We start from the raw sequence: 16,907 nt of genomic DNA, 5'->3' as shown, positions 1-16,907 counted from the left end.
AATCGATGGGAGCTTTTGTTTAAGTCGAGTGTGAACCATTTAGTATAATTTTAAAAAAGGAAAATTCTATGGAACTCATTAAAATCTATCATGTTTGTTTAATTATGCATTAAAGAACGTAATTACCTATATTCATTCACAAATATTCAATATTTACTAAGAGCTTTATTGATTATGCCTCACAATCGATGGGAAGTTTGACTTAAGTCAAAATAGAAATTCATTCTGGAATTTAATAAGATCCATCATGTGTGTTTAATTATGTATTATACAGTGGTTTTATTTACAAATATGTGATTTTAACAGAAAGCGGCAAGACTTTTGATATTTATTAGAATTAATAAATCCTTTTTTTTTTTTAATAAAACTCAAATAAATTCTTATTTGACCCTGACAGTTGAAATCATAGAATTTTTCTTATCGCTTCCAGGCATCCTCCGGGCGGCAGACAACAGAGCCGGAGAACTGAGCCAACTTGCAAAACTCTTCCTGATCGTAGAAGCCACAGTTAGGACCGTCGCAATGATAGTTGTAGCAGTAGGAAGAGCAGGATGCAATTAATCCCAAGGCACAGCCACTGCAGTCGTGCTTCTCTGTAAAATAAAAGGAGAAGGAGATTCAATTCAGTTGCCGTTATTTTCTAGAGGGTAATGCGATTTACCTGTGGATGTGATACAGTTGTCCTGGTTGCGGCAGTCGAAGTTCCAGTTGGGCGGCATGAGGAGCATTTCTGCATCGTCGACGATCCAGGTGGAAACATTAGATGGCTTCAGCACCACTTTGGAGGTGCTACAGAAGTCGCCACACAGATATTGCCGTCTGTTGAAGCATTGCCAGCGAGTGCTCTGGATTGGGCAGCGACAGATGCGTGGGGCAACCACAGTGCAGCACTTGGTGGTGGTTGCAGCTTGATTGGAATCTATTTCCTCAGAATAATCATCGTCATAATCGTCTTCACGTGTCGGTATTACAAGCGAAGCATTAACCACCAAGTTTTGCACATTATTAACCACCAGATCAGACGTATTCTTCGATTTCTCCACCATGATCGTTCTTTCGATGTGAATGGGATCTAGTTCAATTGGCTGCGGTGGTGCGCACTTTTGACCTGTCCACACTGTGCCCTGGGGACATCGAGGCATCACACATCGACCTCTTGCATACGAGTACACTCCCGAACCACAGTATATCAACCTACAGAATCCATTTACTAGAACTGTTCCTGTGGGACAGCGAAGGATCGGTGCAGGTATCGGTGTAGGTGTCGTTGATGTGGAAGTCTCTTGAGGAACGACTGTCGGAATGGGCGTAGGCTCATCCGTAACAGGTGAAGTAACAGCTTCATCAGGATAAGGTGCTGGCTGCGGTTGAAGTGGAGGATTTGGTGAAACCGGTTGAACCGGAGGATTCGGTGCAACAGGTTGATTGGGACAAGGCTGGGATTGAATTGGTGGATTATGTTGATTGGGATTAGTTGTTGGCTGGGGTTGAACTGGCGGATAGGGTGTAACAGGCTGATTGGGACAAGGTTGTACTGGAGAATTCGGCAGATTAGGTTGATTGGGACTAGGTGTTGGCTGGGGTTGAACTGGAGGATAGGGTGTAACCGGTTGGTTGGGACAAGGTTGCACTGGAGAATTAGGCGAAACTGGTTGATTGGGACTAGGTTGAACTGGAGGATAGGGTGTAACCGGTTGGTTGGGACAAGGTTGAGGTAGAACTGGAGGACTAGGTGGAACTGGCTGATTGGGGCAGAGCTGTTCTGGAGAACTAGGCAGAACAGGTTGATTGGGACAGGGTTGTACTGGAGGATTGGGCGAAACGGGCTGATTGGGACAGGGTTGAGGTAGAACTGGAGGACTAGGTGAAACTGGCTGATTGGGACAGGGCTGAGATGGAATTGGAGGATATGGAACAAAAGGTTGGTTAGGACAAGGCTGGGATTGAGCTGGGGCACAAGGAACAACAACTTGATTCGGTTGTAGTTGATATGAAGGAGAAGATCCTGGTGGAAACACGTTCACAATAATGTTGGAACCTGAATAAAAATGACATATTACATATTATGAAATACACATAAGTTCCACTTACCGCTTCCACATTGGGACGTGTTGAACCCCACACAAAGACCATTCTGAAGAACATAGGGCGGATTACAAGTATAAGTTGCGCATTGAACGTTGACAGAATTCTGTGGAGATTGAGCTGTCGCAAACTTAAATCCGAGCAAAAGCCAAGGCAGTAATACAACTTGATAGGCGAACATAGCGATTAGAACTGAGCTGAAAACCAAAACAAATGTCTCTCACCTATATTGATATATTTAATAATCAAAACGTGCAGCCGCTTGCGAAAGGTTATCGGATCGGGGCAATTATGTTTTTGTCACCGTGAAATCATTTTTCGGCGTCTCTCTCAGTTAGTCGTCATCGGAGCTCAGTTGTTAGAACATCGCTTTAAATCGGAAGCTGCCGGATTATCATGTCAATTTCATTTTGTGCAATTTTGTCGCTTGTTTTTGCTATTTACGGAAGCGTTACTGTAGCGGAGGCTTATCAAAATGATGGTGGAGCGGTAAGAGTATTTGAACATTGATCTAGTCACATTTAAAACTTGACTATCTCTTTAGGACATGGTGTGTCCAGTTGGCTATGAATTAAAGGATAATATGTGCTACAAGAAGAACCGATGTGAAGAAGGTAAGTTGTCTTCTACTTTACATACTTAAAGGAATAACATTAACTTAATATTGATCTTTAACCAAAGTTTTTGGATATTAGACTCCACTTATTGAAACAAACTCTGACAACATCTAAACAAATTTTAGAACCTTAGGAAAATAAAGAAATAAGATAAACGGGTTATAAAAGGCCGGTAAAAGGATCTAAAAATGTTTGTATGGAAATAATATAAACTTATGGAAATTTATTTTAGGCTACTTTCTTCACACCGATGGAATGTGCTATTTACTCAATCCAAAGCCCTGTCCGCTTGAGACAACAACCTCACCAATAGAAGAACCCACCACAACAGAAACATCCACCACAACCACAGAAGAACCCACCACAACCACAGAGGAACCCACCACAACCACAGAAGAACCCACCACAACCACAGAGGAACCCACCACAACAGAAGAACCCACCACAACCACAGAAGAACCCACCACAACAACAGAAGAGCCCACCACAACAACAGAAGAACCCACCACAACCACAGAAGAACCCACCACAACCACCAGCACAGAAAACCCAATTGAAGCACCTATTGAACAAGTTCGCTGTCCACCTGGTTCCATATTCCTTAATGAACAATGCCGAAAGATTATCTGCTCCCAAGGTGAATATCATAACGGTCGCTGTTTATCATCAGCTTGTCCCGTGGGCACAGTGTGGCGCAATAAACGATGTCAGTCGCCGGGTTACATCACAACAATATTGGAAATTGATAATGTGGTCAAAAATCAGTTTAAGTATCAAGCTGTCACTGAGAATATCAAGCGTGTGGAGTATGAGACTCTAAAGCCCTACGATCCGAGTTTGGATTTCAACTATGAGTCAACGACGCCAATGACGGTTCCTTCTACAACAACAGCACCCCCAGAGGCTTATCCAGGTGAAATACCACCTGATGGTTGTTGCGTGGTCAAAAGTCCTCGATTTTGTCGTCCCTATCCACCCACCTGGGTGTGCTTCAATCGCCCACATAAGCTTTGTGATCGAAGGATTTGTACGCATGCTGTAATCTATTTGAAGCCCCCACAAATTGTGCAGCTCACAGATCCCCCGTTGTTGGTAATGCCCCCGAATCCACCATTATCAGCATGCTCTACACCCGATTGCCTGGAAAGTGGTAAGATATCATTTTACAAAGAAACATATTGGTAAACATGCTAATATGGGTACAATTTCAGATGTCCTCAATTGCTCGGGATGTGCTCTGGGGGATCGGAAGACGTGCTCCGCGGGCTGCTACAATTACTTATGCCCAGGGGGAAATTGTCAGTTGAAAAACTCTGAGGATTTTTGTGCACTGTATCCTGGTGGTTTTGGATGCAACAAAAGCGATGGATGTATTTGGGATTGGTGCACTGAAAAGTGTCGTTGATGTATACGCTGAAGAACTTTGCTTTGACATTTAATAGTTTAAATCAATAAACTTAATGCGGTGATTGATTTTCTTAATTCTCGTTGCATATTTAGTAGCGCAGTAAAATCTGCTAATGGAGTTTTATGTCGAAAAGACAACATAGAAAAATAAATTCCAGTGGTTGAACAATCGGCAAAAATTATATCGAGTAACAAATATGATAATTTAAGTCACATTTTAATTTAACTTTCAAACTTTGCGCCAAACGGTCAACTATTCACGTAAAGAGCTGCCACCTAGCTACAAAAACACGATCTAAACAGAAATGCGGAATAACGACCTAAATATGCCACAAGCTCTGTTAACAGGCTGCACGGCTCGCGGTATAACCGCTTACTTGGCAGCACTACAGCAAATCAGCTGTCGCTGTGATACCCGTTTCAACGGTGCTTTTGCTCATTTCAGTTTTAGTCGTTAAACGAGAGAGCAAGCGACGACTTGCACATTTGGTTGGCTTGCGCGCGTGTTTTGTGTTCAAAAATAAAGTGTTAAACAGAAATCTGTTTGTGGAAAAAAAAGTAAAGTGTGTGTGTGCAAATACAAAAGCAAAAACAAAAACAAAATCAAAGCAAACGGGCAACGTTCTCGCAATCGGGGGCGGCAAATAGCAAAAGTTCAAAACACAAACCGCAGCCACCGTTACAGTTGCACTTTGTTGCCGCTCGCAGTCGTCGCTTGTCGTTTGTCGCTTGTCGGTGTTTTTGTTGTTTTTACTCGGCGAAGTCAGCGGAGGCGTCGCGCGCGTCCCTCGGAGGTGCCAACAGCAAGAGGTAGATTTCTGTTTACATATTTTGTGTGTGTGTGTGATTTGAAGTTTTGTTGTGGCACTTTAACTTTGTGCTATTCGCGTGTATGTCATCAAATATAATAATAATTGTAATAATAATAATAAAAATAATAAATGCAATAATATTTAATAAAGGCACACGAAATTGTATTTGTTGTGTAAATAAGTACTGTTTATGCAGTCACAACAACAAGTATAAAAAGGAATTGAGCAAATAAACAAAATATATATATGCACATCATAATTTTCAACTGCTGCAAATAAGTTCTCGACCAGCCCTCTCTCTCATCCCCTTCCTCTCTTCAGCACTTTTTGACGTGCTCCCCCTCTATTGCTATCCCCCTTGCTCCACACTCACACACACATACGTCGCGAGTGTTAATTGAAAAAAACTACAAACTTCCTGTTTTGAGGTGAGGGTTCTATATATCCCTCCCATTCCCCCTCACTCAACACTCATGTACATAAATATGTGCATGCATACATACATACAAATGTATATGCATATAACTGTTGCCTTTGCCGCAGACAACATGAGCTTTATTGCGGCAGCCTAACTCAACAACCCCTCCCCCCGCCACCCGCTTCCACTCCCAAAGGGCTCTTTGAGTGAGAGTGGGCGTATGTGTATGTAAGTGTGGCGCTGTGTGAGTGTGTAGAGTCGCATAGAAGTTTTGTGCTTTCTACTTGTGCCTGTATTGGTATTTGCTAGAATGCGGGCGTTGAAGTTTTTAGTGCAACATTTTTTTCTAGGTTTCTTCATTTTTTTTTTGCTGCTCCAGCGGGAGCTTTTATATTGTATGTGTGTGCTATTATTAAAATGCCACACGCACACAGACGCAGCATAAAGAAATGAAAAAAACTATTTGCAGTGTATATGTATGTGCGCCTACGAGGCGTTGGCGTTTTGGCTAGAAGAAGAAGGAGCCACAAGAGAGAGAGTGTGAGAGTAAAAGAGAAACAAACATAAAAAGGGAAGTCGAAAGAGCGACGTAAAGTTAATAAATAAATCAAATAAAGCATAAAAATATAAATCAACGCAATAACACAACAATTGCTGCTGTTGTTATTGTTGTTGTTGTTGTGGATCAAGAGAATTCCCTCAAAAAGAATCTGAATTTGAGACTGCGGCACATTTTCCATTTGTATGTATGTATGTGTGTGTCTTGATAGTTATTGTTGTTTTTAGGATTGTAATAAAGCATTTTACGGTCCACCCCATTCCCAAACTGCCTGCCACCTTCCCCCTGTCTGCCGCTTGTTGTTTTTATGACAGTTAAGCTATTTTGCGTATGACATGTTTGACAGATGCCCGCGTCGTCGCCACGGCTGTCAACACCGTTGTTAAATGCAGTCCCTACTGCCGCCCACTCTCTCTCTCCTCCTCTCCTACTCTCTCATCTTCTCACCCCTTTTCACAGCCACCCAATGTTTGTTTGGGTTTGCTGTTTTAATTTCTGTGCCTATTAGACCGACACACACTCACACAGAGACACACTTACACTCAGAGATAATGTAGCTGGACTCGTTTGGTGGTTGGAGAGGGGGCTGTTGGGAGGCGGGCGGTCCTTTTGGCAGCTACTTTTACGCATGTTTTCGCACAGCGCCAAAGACGTTGGCTTGACATAAATTGTGTCTGCCAAATGTGGCAAGCTACAACAACAACAACAACAGCAAGAACAGCAGCAGCAACAAAAACTGGGCCACGCCTACAAAAAAAATAATAAAACCATAAGAAACCAAGAGCCGCTTGGCTTGTCGCATGTAATTGCTTGCCACAATGTAAATGACAATAGCACTAGGCACAGTGGTGTGTGTGCTGTGTGTGTGTGTGTGTAACTAAAACCAATTGTCAATAAAAAAAAAGACAATCTGATGGTAATTCAACTTTGAGATGGGGAAATAAGTTTGATTACTATATCTGGGATATACTGACGTAAAATATATAGAAATTAATTTTAATTTGAAAATATCTGTTTAATAATATTTAATGAGACATTGAAAAACCGGCCACTGGACTTTTTTGAGATATTAAAAATACGTTTTAAATTAAAGGTTAGGATTGTGACTTGTCTATGTACCTGATGTACTTTTAGTTTATTTTTTAACTGAAAGTTTCCCTGTATTTGATTTCAATGCACTTTTTTGTAAACTTTAAAAAAAAATTGGCCCAAACGATACCAAAACGGAAAAATGTGTAACGAATTTGCTTAGCTTGGTAATATTTATTATATATATACAGTTGTAAATTACTTAGATATTTATTTGTACAATTCTTAAGTTTGTTTCGCATCTTTAATATAAATTAGAAATAGCATATAAAAAAAGTGAACCACTGTACCGAAACAAGTTGGCGGCCTGTAACTAAAAACCGCAAAGCTTGACTGTCAGTCCGACGTCCGCTGTCCGCTGCCCCTTTTCGTCGCCTTCGTTGCTCTCACGTCAATTGCGCGCTCTCTCACTCTCATTATCTCTCTTTTGTGCCCTATGAAAGCTGTTGCTTCCTCTCTTCGTGGTCTGTGTGTAAAAGTATCTGTTTGTTATTGTTGTTGTTGTTGTTTTATGTTACGCTGTACGTGGGCGGCAACAGCGTCGCGTCGCCTAAGCAGAGAAACCTCAGGCCAAGTATCAAGCTTCAAATGCTTTGACGATGACGTCGTCGCCTTCGTCAGCGACGCCGTCAATCAAATTTTGCGATTTCAGCTTTTGTTCGCAGTGTCGCGTTTGGTTGCATGTGCTTTGGCTTTGCGGCTGTTGCGGCCACGCCCCCCGTCAACCGCATACCGCCCTCTCGTATCCGCACTAAATCTCACTCCCATTCGCAATGCAAATTAATAGCACAAACAAACAAACATGCAAACATGCAAACATTTTGTGGTATTTACGTATCGAATATCGTTTGAATTTGCCTCAACGTTTATTTACTTTTTTTTTTAAATCTCCCTCTTCGTCGACGGCATTTAATATTCATTTATTCAGCGTAGCTTATTTATTTATGTATTTGTTGTGTGTGCTGTGTGGCCAAAACCCGAAATCGTCAAATCGCATGTGAGCCTTGGCCATGATTTTGAATTTTGATTTCGTATTTGATTTTAAGTGGCAAACAGCACTCGTATAAGGTACTTGGCACCTATTCTGATAACCTTATAAAGCATCTAACAGCATTTTTTATGAAACCTTATATTGCAGTCTCTTTGAGAGGATATAATACTTGTAAATATTATTATTTTCAAGCAGTCTTGATACAAATTTATATCCGTGTTCATATAGAAATAGGTGTATTAATCTAAAACGAGCTATCATATTATGCAAAAGTATATCGATGTTTTAATTAAGCATTGATTATAACAAAATTATAAAACTTTTCGCAAAATTTTTAACTATTAACTATTTAATCTCATTATTCATTATTCACTTTCGCGCGCTTAAACTCTCACTCTCTGTTTCCTGACATTCTTAAACTTTTTATTGTACTCCGTTTTAAATGAAATTCAAAATTTAGTAAAGAATAGCTTACAATTCTATTCAGAGTTTCCGAACATTAACATAACTAACTATATTCTTATCTGAAGTTTAAATAAGCCGTAGATAAATATCGTTTAAGTTAATTCTATTAATTTAAACTAAAAATTAATTTATTAAAAGGTATTATAAAAGAACATTTCCATTGATTTCGTAATTACAGTATATATAAAAACATATCCAATAAAGTGAGTAAGGTTTATGCTGCTTTAAGCAATTTGCTGGCAATACAACTAGATTAATTAAATAGTTCTGCGAGTGTAGTTAAAGCGTTCACATCTGGCTTTTATTTGATACTATGAGTATGGGTTTGCCCGGTAACTAATTAATTGAGACCTTGTGGGCAATAAACCGCAATGCTTAGAACCACAATAACAGCAACAACAATACTACTAACAGCAACTGGTTTATCAGTTTATTTAAATATTCGAAATAACGATTCAGAACTGTGCTTATTATGGACTTTTAAATATTTAGAGAGGCTGTGCCACAAACGATGCCAATGGGACACATAAAAGATACGCGGGACGCAGAACGATATGAAAATGTGTGCAGGCAACAATCTCTCTGCCCTCTCGCTTCTTCCATATACCCCCCTTTGGAATATAGAAAAGTTTTCGAACTCATAAATTCTTTTGTTTGTCTGTTACGCTGTTGTTTTGCTTTGATTTTCATTTACGGCCCGCAGCAGCAGCACAAAAGCAAAGAGAATAAAATGAAAACAAACAAAAAAAAAGTGAAAATTCAGTGGGAAAATTGTCGTTTGTTGCGTTGTCTGCATTGCTGCGATTACAGCAGCCTGAAAACTAATTAGTTGCAGTTGCATTCAAGCTGAATTTTACATTTAACTGCAGTCTGCAGATTGAGTCGGTTTTTAGATTGAGTAAGACTTTCCATTCCCTCTCACTCTCTGTTTATCGAACTCTCTCTCTTTCTCTCTGTCTCTCTTTATCTCTCTCAGGCTGCCGCAAGATTGTGCAACAAATTCAGTTAACTGTTACACACAGTCACTGACTGACTTAATTCCCTACATTTTCCACGATGCTTTTGCTCTGTCTGTATCTGTATGTTTGAATCTGTGTGTCTGTATCTGTATCTGTATCTGTGTCTGTAACTGTACATCTGTCAGTTTGTGTGAATTAGTTTTTCCTTTTCCCTGCATGTCTCTTTTATTTTTGTTGTTACTTTGATGTTGACTTTGCACTGAGTTGACAATTTGTATATTATGCCTGTTTGTTTGTGTGGGTAGAAGCAAACTATTAAGCATTGCAACAGATTGATAGCCCAGACAGCTTTAAATGAAGCGTGCTGATAAGCCGATTAATTTAGCTGATTTGATGATAGAATCAATTGTATAATCAATCTACCTGACGATACTTAAACTGAATTGGAAAAATTTTAATTTAAGATTGAGCGATGCCCTCCCAACCTTCAAGTGGTTTGATGCTTTATTTGAATTGTAGATTAAGATTTAAATAAACAAAATCATCAGCATCTGAGATAAATCAAGAACACATGCTACATTTTCTGAATCCAAAACCTTAATATTTTCATTAGAATGACATTAATTGTATATCTAGATTTTACAATATTTTCAAATATTTACTATTAGCTATTATTTGGTAGATATTAGTAACTAATCGTATTTAAAATACGAAATTTTCAAACCATTTACCCAAACAAAATTCGGTACTTTTGCGAATTGAAAGCAATTTACAAACACCCTCCAATTAGTTTGATAACAGAGTAACAGATTAATTCAGGTTAAGGCGGCTCATGAAATTCTGATAACAGGATAATCAAAAAAAAACCTCAATCACAATTGTATAAACATGGCGCCAGTTTAGTAATCTCACATAGACTTGATTGGTTATGCATGTACTCGTAATTTTAAAAAAATATATACGTTATATATAAGATTTCGTATCTGTCCATCAAGCCTTGATGATTATTGAAAACAAATATACCCAGAGGTAATTAATTACGTGTTTACCTGTATTTGCTCACCTGCATCAACAATACACCATATTTACTTTATTAATTAAATGCCAACTTCTACTCGAACAGCTGGAAACATATTGCGTAATCATTAACAAACTGAAATACATATTTAAAAAATATTATGGTTATATTTTTAGTTTATGATTTGAACTGTGAATAATGAGCCGTTGATGTGCCGTAAATATCTTAAGTAATAGCCAAACTATTGATAAACATGTCGACAGTCGTATTTCTGTGGCAAGTTTGCGTCACTGTGCAACAGTTTGAATTCTCTTACATTTCTTGTAGTTTTTATTATAGTTGTTGTTGCGGAAATCGCTGCCCCATAGCAAGACAGCAGATACGGACTCGAAATCGCTAACATCTTATTGGGATTAAGTTGGATGCAGTCTAGAAAAATAAAAGCGAATCGCGTAATAAAAACAACAATTGGAGCTACGGCGTCTTTGGGTATTAATGAATGAGTGAATGAATGAACGAACAGGATGGATGGATGGATGATTGGATGGAATGGCAAAGTGACTCGGGCTAAGCCGCTGCTCAGACTGCTCGGCCTAACTGACAGACCCCAGTAGCTGTGGGCGTTGCCAGTGTCTCCAACCCGCTTCATTCCCTTACTGTCTGACCCTTCCCTTCCCTCTCACCATCCCCCTTCCCCTGATGTTGCTGTTTATGTTGTTGCGCTTGGCTGCGCATCAAATTTGCGCGCGCGCGCGTTCGTCCAAATGAAAAACATTTTTGATAAATTTTCATACGAAAAGCAAGCAGAAAAATGACAATGCTGAGATGTTTTTCTTTATTTGGAGCTTGGGGCTTGGGACTCGGCTTTGGCTTAAAGATTATACTATATATACTATACTATAGCTATTTGAATATGTAATGCACATACATATGCAAATCAAGTAATTTGTCTCGCCGTTGAGAGTCAGTGCCACATCCAACGCAGATGAGGCAGCCACTTCCGGTGTCAATTTTTCCCCTGTTGTTTTCAGTTTTCTTCTTTTTCTTTTTCTTTTAATTTTTTTCTGTTCTTTTTTTTTTATATTTTTAACGCGTTGCGTCTTTGTAAGTTGCAAGTCTGTTGTGGGGATGATTTTTAAAAATAAATTATAGAAAAAAGAAATAAGTAGCAAGTAAGAATTAAGCTTGTAGTTGATGGGGTTCAAGTGAAAGATACCCTGTAAAGCGCACTCTTTAAATCTAGATGATGTTGTGTTGAATTATTAAGAGAGAAAAAAGTTAAAATGTATCTTGTAGATGGTATTTCTTAAATAAAAGATATAGTAAAGAACAAGTAAATTTGTTTAAAATATTAAAATCATAGAATATTATTTTTTTTGTATACAGAAAATCCATCACATCGACCGATATAGACAAGTTTGTTTCATTTTACTAGTACGACATACCCTTTCAGCAAAGGGTATTCAAACATATATTTAATTGGTAAAATAAAAAGGGAGTGCGGCTCGCTGCCGCTGATGCTGCTGAGATGATCATGAGGATGATGATGAGACGACGACGCCTCGTCGTACGCTTTTTTATGCAGGTGGAAGTTGTCGCTGTCGCTGTCGTTGGCGGTCCGACGCTTCGTTGCGAAAGAGTTTCATCTTTGGCTATGTCTGTGGCCTCGTCATGTCTGGGTTTGCTCTCCTCGCTCATTTCAAAGCCATTAACAAACGGCAAGAAGCAGCGACTGCGAAGATGGCATTATTATATTTTCAACTATATAAAAATAGCTAAAATATGCTTAATTTAGTTGCGTGCTGTTGTTGGTGGTGGTAGTGTTGCTGCTGTATGTATCCCACATAATTATTTCTGTTAAGTAAACTCGACTGCCTGTCTGACTGACTGACTGACTGACTGCCGCGTGGTCGTCATAGCAGATACTATAAAGAAACTATAGACAAAATAGCAACCATTTCGGACGCCCACCATGACGCCAAGACGCCGACGCTGACGTCGACACCGACGCAGACAACGGCGATGAAGAGCGGAACTGAAGACCACTTACAAATGCGCCAAAGAATTATTGCTATTGCTGTAGCTTTATTTAATAAAGTGAATTTATGTTTCAGTACAATGTGCTGTTGTGTACACTGTGAGAAATTCCCAGACAAACCATCCATGCCATACCATACTATGACCAAAACCACTCCATTCTTCCTGGTGTTTCATTGAGACCCATAAAAACCGCTGAGAAAAGTAAATTAGCTCACTTTTATATGTACGCTTCTTCTCGTTTTCTTTTTTTTTTTTTGGGTTGGTGAGGCCACAACTTGGTCAACTTTTATGGCATTGCAACAAAAGAATTTCTAGAGGGCAGAGACAAGGGTGAGAAAATTGTTAGGGAGTAAGTCATTAAGTGGTCATAGAAGTGGATTAAATGCTTTTAAAAGCAACATTGTAGGCATTTAGAAGAAATAGGATATTTTTGGTAAGATCAATAGGACCAAGGCTAGAAAAGCTCAAAATATTGAAGAAGTTCGTTGATTAATTGATTATTATATATTTTTTTGTAATTTAACAAAATTTCACAAAGCTAATATACCGTTCTGTGGGGTAATACAAAATTTACATAAACTTTATTATTTTTTTATTTTCTTAAGATTTCCTACAAATGTACGCGTAATGAACTATTATTTTGTTAAAGATTATTTAGCTAAATATTCTATATTTATTTCTTAAAGTTGTATTTATTCTCAAGGCCTTTGGCAGTGTTTTTTTACGCCAACTACGAGCAAATAAAAAAAACAGACACATAAAACAACAATATAAATTCAAATAAGAAAATTAAAATTCATACTGAACATTGAACAGACATGAACAAAACAAAGATCACTTGTCTTTAAAGCCAAAAGAAAACAAAGGCAACAACTTGAAGACAACGAAAGACCCTTTGCGCCCACAAATAGACAAACCTGAAGATGAGAGACAGACGGGGAACTGAGTGGAGAAACACTATGAGTGACAGTCTTGTCGTTAAGTTAACGTACAGCTCATAACATAATTCTTCATTTGACGATCCTCGAGAGCGAGACAGCGAGCAGAAAATCAGAAAGAGAGAGAGAGAGAGAGAGAGGGATCGTTAAGAGAAAGAGTAAATACCAAAGCGTGTTATCAAGATGAAACCGATTTCAAGAGAATTCCGTTTAGTGCATCCAACGAACCCGACGGACTAAAACAAATAAGAAAACAAAAACCGAAACAGAAAGCAGAAAATCAGAAAACTGTAAACAAGTTCAATCTGAATGTAGAGACAAATTTAACTGTTGTGTGAAATAATGTATAAAAGTCGTAAGAATCAATGTTTGAGATTTAATGTTTGGAATTGCTTGGATCCAAAGCGTTTATTAGAATTGTGTCTTGACTCTTATCAATATTTGTGCAGGCCCAATAAAAACACAATCTATTGTGTTAGGTCACTTCAAGATGGCTGAAATGGAGATAATGCTCTTGAGAGCGGGGAGAAAGAAAATACATTGTTAAAATGATACATAAATAATATTCACTTGTGGGTGGGAGTAAAATTGAGCAGGAGACTGCGAACAGGAATGTCCGGCAATAATATGTTTAAGTCTGAGATGTTTAAAGTAAACAAAGATGATGAGAATAAAGGAAAGATAAGCAATAGATAGCTGGAAAAATTTTAATTGAAAGACAGAAAGCGCAAGAGCTGGCATTATTTTTAAATTTGTATGCTATTATTTAGATAGAAAATGAGTTATTTTGCACTTTAAACGACATTAATAATGGTTTTTGAGATGAAAGAGAGAGAGTAAAATATGGAAAAAATAAATTTGAAGCGATTGAATGGAAGAAAGTTACTTGTTTCTTATTTATAAAATAGTTTAAAAGTGTGTTGGATATATAAAAATTAGATATATTCCATATAGAATAACTGTTTTTAATATTTACTATAATCCTTAATATAAGTCAGTTGATTTAATTACCTTTTATTCCAGAAATTAAAATAATAATTAGAAAACTTGAAATTTTCTGGAAAACTCCATGCACTTTATATATGATTTTCAACTTTTCAAATCGACTCAAAGCAATACTTCTCAACACAAAGAGCTATTCTTAAATCATTCTTTGAAAGCGTTTTGCACATTTTACTTGAATGCTTGTCATAATCATAAAATCGTAGCAACATTTATATTGTTTTACGATCTTTCAATTTGCTGCCGTTGATATTTTACTGGGTTTCATCATCAAATGTGTTCTATACTTTATTATACGAAATAATATGACTTTTAATCGAGCATCGATTTTATTAACTGGTATCCTTTGAATGAGAGCGTCCTGCCATGTAAGCCATAAATGGGGGCTGGACATGATTGGCACGTGATGGCGCTACAAATGTTTTCGTATCCTAGATGCATACATTCTCATACGTATCACATGTATGTGTATCTTTTATATACGAATTTATGGAAAATATTATACATTTTGGCTGTTGGCTGCAAAATTTATGGACATTGGCTGCTGTCCGAAGCGTTAAAAAAAAAAGAAACAAGAGGGATAAAATGTTGTAGAAAATCACATTGAAAAAATGTGTAATAAAATAGAAATAATATTTATAGCTGAGACGTCGAAGGGTCTAAAAATATCGCAAACACGCACACACACACACATTCACACACACACACACACTCACACACACACACACACTCCCATGTATGTATATGTATTACAAATGCGGCACGAGCTAGCGAAGCAACAGCGTCAACATCAACGTCAACGGGTTCCCAGTATTTCCAATCAGCCGCATTGGCTGTCGACTGTGTCTGTGTGTGTCTGTTGGCCATATGCGCGCTTTCCCATTCACGGAGCTCCGCGACCTGCCTCGTCGGGCGTGTGAGTGAGCCTCAGACAGCAAATGACCCAACTCCAACCCAACCCCAGATCCACTTGCCAGCATTTTGATTTAAATCGATCGATTTTGCGGCTGAGCTCATTGAGCGTAAAATAAACTTGCTACCAGTCAATAATCCCTTTGCAACACCTCCATCCAACTGAGGCCAAAAAAAAAAACCACTGCGAAGTGTTGGCATTGTTTGTGGTATTTTGAAATATATATACACATGCATGCGTGTCTGTTTGTGTGTGTGTGTATGGCTTGCATTAATTTCCCAATTTTACTAAATGATATTTTCTTTCTTTCATTTTTACTTCGCACTTGTTAACAAATTGTATCTTGTAAACAAAAATTGCCTCAGACTGAATAAACAGTCGGAAAACAGAGCACAACTTCTACACCCCCGAATATCTCTCTTGCTCTTTCTCTCTGTGTCTGTCTCTCTCTCCACCTGCATCACCCACTTATTGATTGCATGCTTCTGCTGCCATTCCATAAAATTTGCGGGGGCGATTCACTGTTATACCAAGTGTTATCTGTCTGTCTGTTTGTCAGTCAGTCTATCTGTCGGATTTTCCAGTTGGCAGTTGCGCACTTTTCTTTTTATTTTTTTTTTTTTTGCAACTAACTGAACGTGACTTTTAAGTCAATCTCAACAAACGTCATTCGCTCATTCATTCATTCGTTCATTCAATCCAATCCAATCCAATCCATCAGTCAATCAGTTTTCGAAAAAACCGGAAGTTGTAATTAATGTGCGCCTTGGGGGCGTTTACTGCTGTCAGGTCCTTTGTTCCTGTGCGTCCTGCTCTATCTACTACACAGATGTGCCCACTGTTTGTCCATGTGTGTGCTTAAGTGTGTTTGTATTTATAGCCATAGCAGCGCTTTGTCATGCAAATCAAGTTGTCTGGCAATACCTGCACAAGGTGTGCACTGATATTGGAACAGTAATAGGGTAAACTTGACTGCCTAAGGATATCGCAAAGCTCCTCTATAATACAATGCCATGACTCATAACAGTAATTCACTTGCTGATTGCTTTTGCAACAGCTCATTGTTCAAATGGCATCTATAGGATAAATATTTTGATTTCCAACAATTCTGGCATAATCCTGGAAATCTCAGTTTATCATCCAATCGCCGGATTCTTTTAATACCGAAACACAATTTTTTTTGCTTTGTTTTTCTCTTTGAAAATTATAAATAAATTATCTATAAGCCCGACATGTAATACACCGCAACAATACATAATACTCTTAAATATAATTAATTCTCTATAATCCTGTTATGTTTATTTATTTGTCTGTTGCAAATTTAAGTATAACAATTGTGATTTTGACGGTCTCCAGTTATCAGTTTGACAGCTTAAGTAATTCAATACTCGTATTTTAAGCGGAATATACAGTAAGCGCATAATACCCTGTCAAGGCTTTTCAAGTAAAATGGGCAAAAATAAAATAACAAAAAAGCAAATGATGTAAGACAAGAAAACTTTCTTTGTCATTCAGTTGAACACCGTTAAAATTTTCCTAGAATAATAATATTTACACAAAGAAATATATGTTTAATAGGATTACTTTTAATTTG

General features: G+C 38.2%; 3 protein-coding genes across 3 annotated transcripts in view; 2 read left to right on the top strand and 1 right to left on the bottom strand.

The window, feature by feature from the left end:
- Positions 1–254: 254 nt before the first annotated feature.
- On the bottom strand, positions 255–2,266 carry LOC117792724 (proline-rich receptor-like protein kinase PERK2). The gene is made up of 3 exons (XM_034632966.1): positions 2,092–2,266; positions 662–2,038; positions 255–593 (listed from the first exon to the last, which is right to left on the bottom strand). The coding sequence occupies exons 1-3, from the start codon at positions 2,264–2,266 to the stop codon at positions 418–420; spliced, it is 1,728 nt and encodes a 575-aa protein (XP_034488857.1). The 3' UTR covers positions 255–417.
- LOC117792328 (mucin-2) lies at positions 1,941–4,184 on the top strand. The gene is made up of 4 exons (XM_034632405.1): positions 1,941–2,574; positions 2,630–2,699; positions 2,935–3,852; positions 3,914–4,184. The coding sequence occupies exons 1-4, from the start codon at positions 2,482–2,484 to the stop codon at positions 4,105–4,107; spliced, it is 1,275 nt and encodes a 424-aa protein (XP_034488296.1). The 5' UTR covers positions 1,941–2,481; the 3' UTR covers positions 4,108–4,184.
- A 349-nt stretch (positions 4,185–4,533) lies between these two features.
- Positions 4,534–16,907, top strand: part of LOC117790452 — a 32,485-nt gene continuing 20,111 nt past the window's right edge. The window contains exon 1 of the mRNA XM_034629906.1: positions 4,534–4,919. The gene's annotated coding sequence lies outside the window, so the exon portion shown is untranslated. The remainder of the gene's footprint in view (positions 4,920–16,907) is intronic.

The sequence above is a fragment of the Drosophila innubila genome, assembly GCF_004354385.1.
Source record: "Drosophila innubila isolate TH190305 chromosome 3R unlocalized genomic scaffold, UK_Dinn_1.0 2_E_3R, whole genome shotgun sequence".
Classification (NCBI taxonomy): domain Eukaryota; kingdom Metazoa; phylum Arthropoda; class Insecta; order Diptera; family Drosophilidae; genus Drosophila; species Drosophila innubila.
The sequence above is the reverse complement of the archived record's forward strand: the minus strand, read 5'-3'. Positions and strand labels throughout refer to the sequence as shown.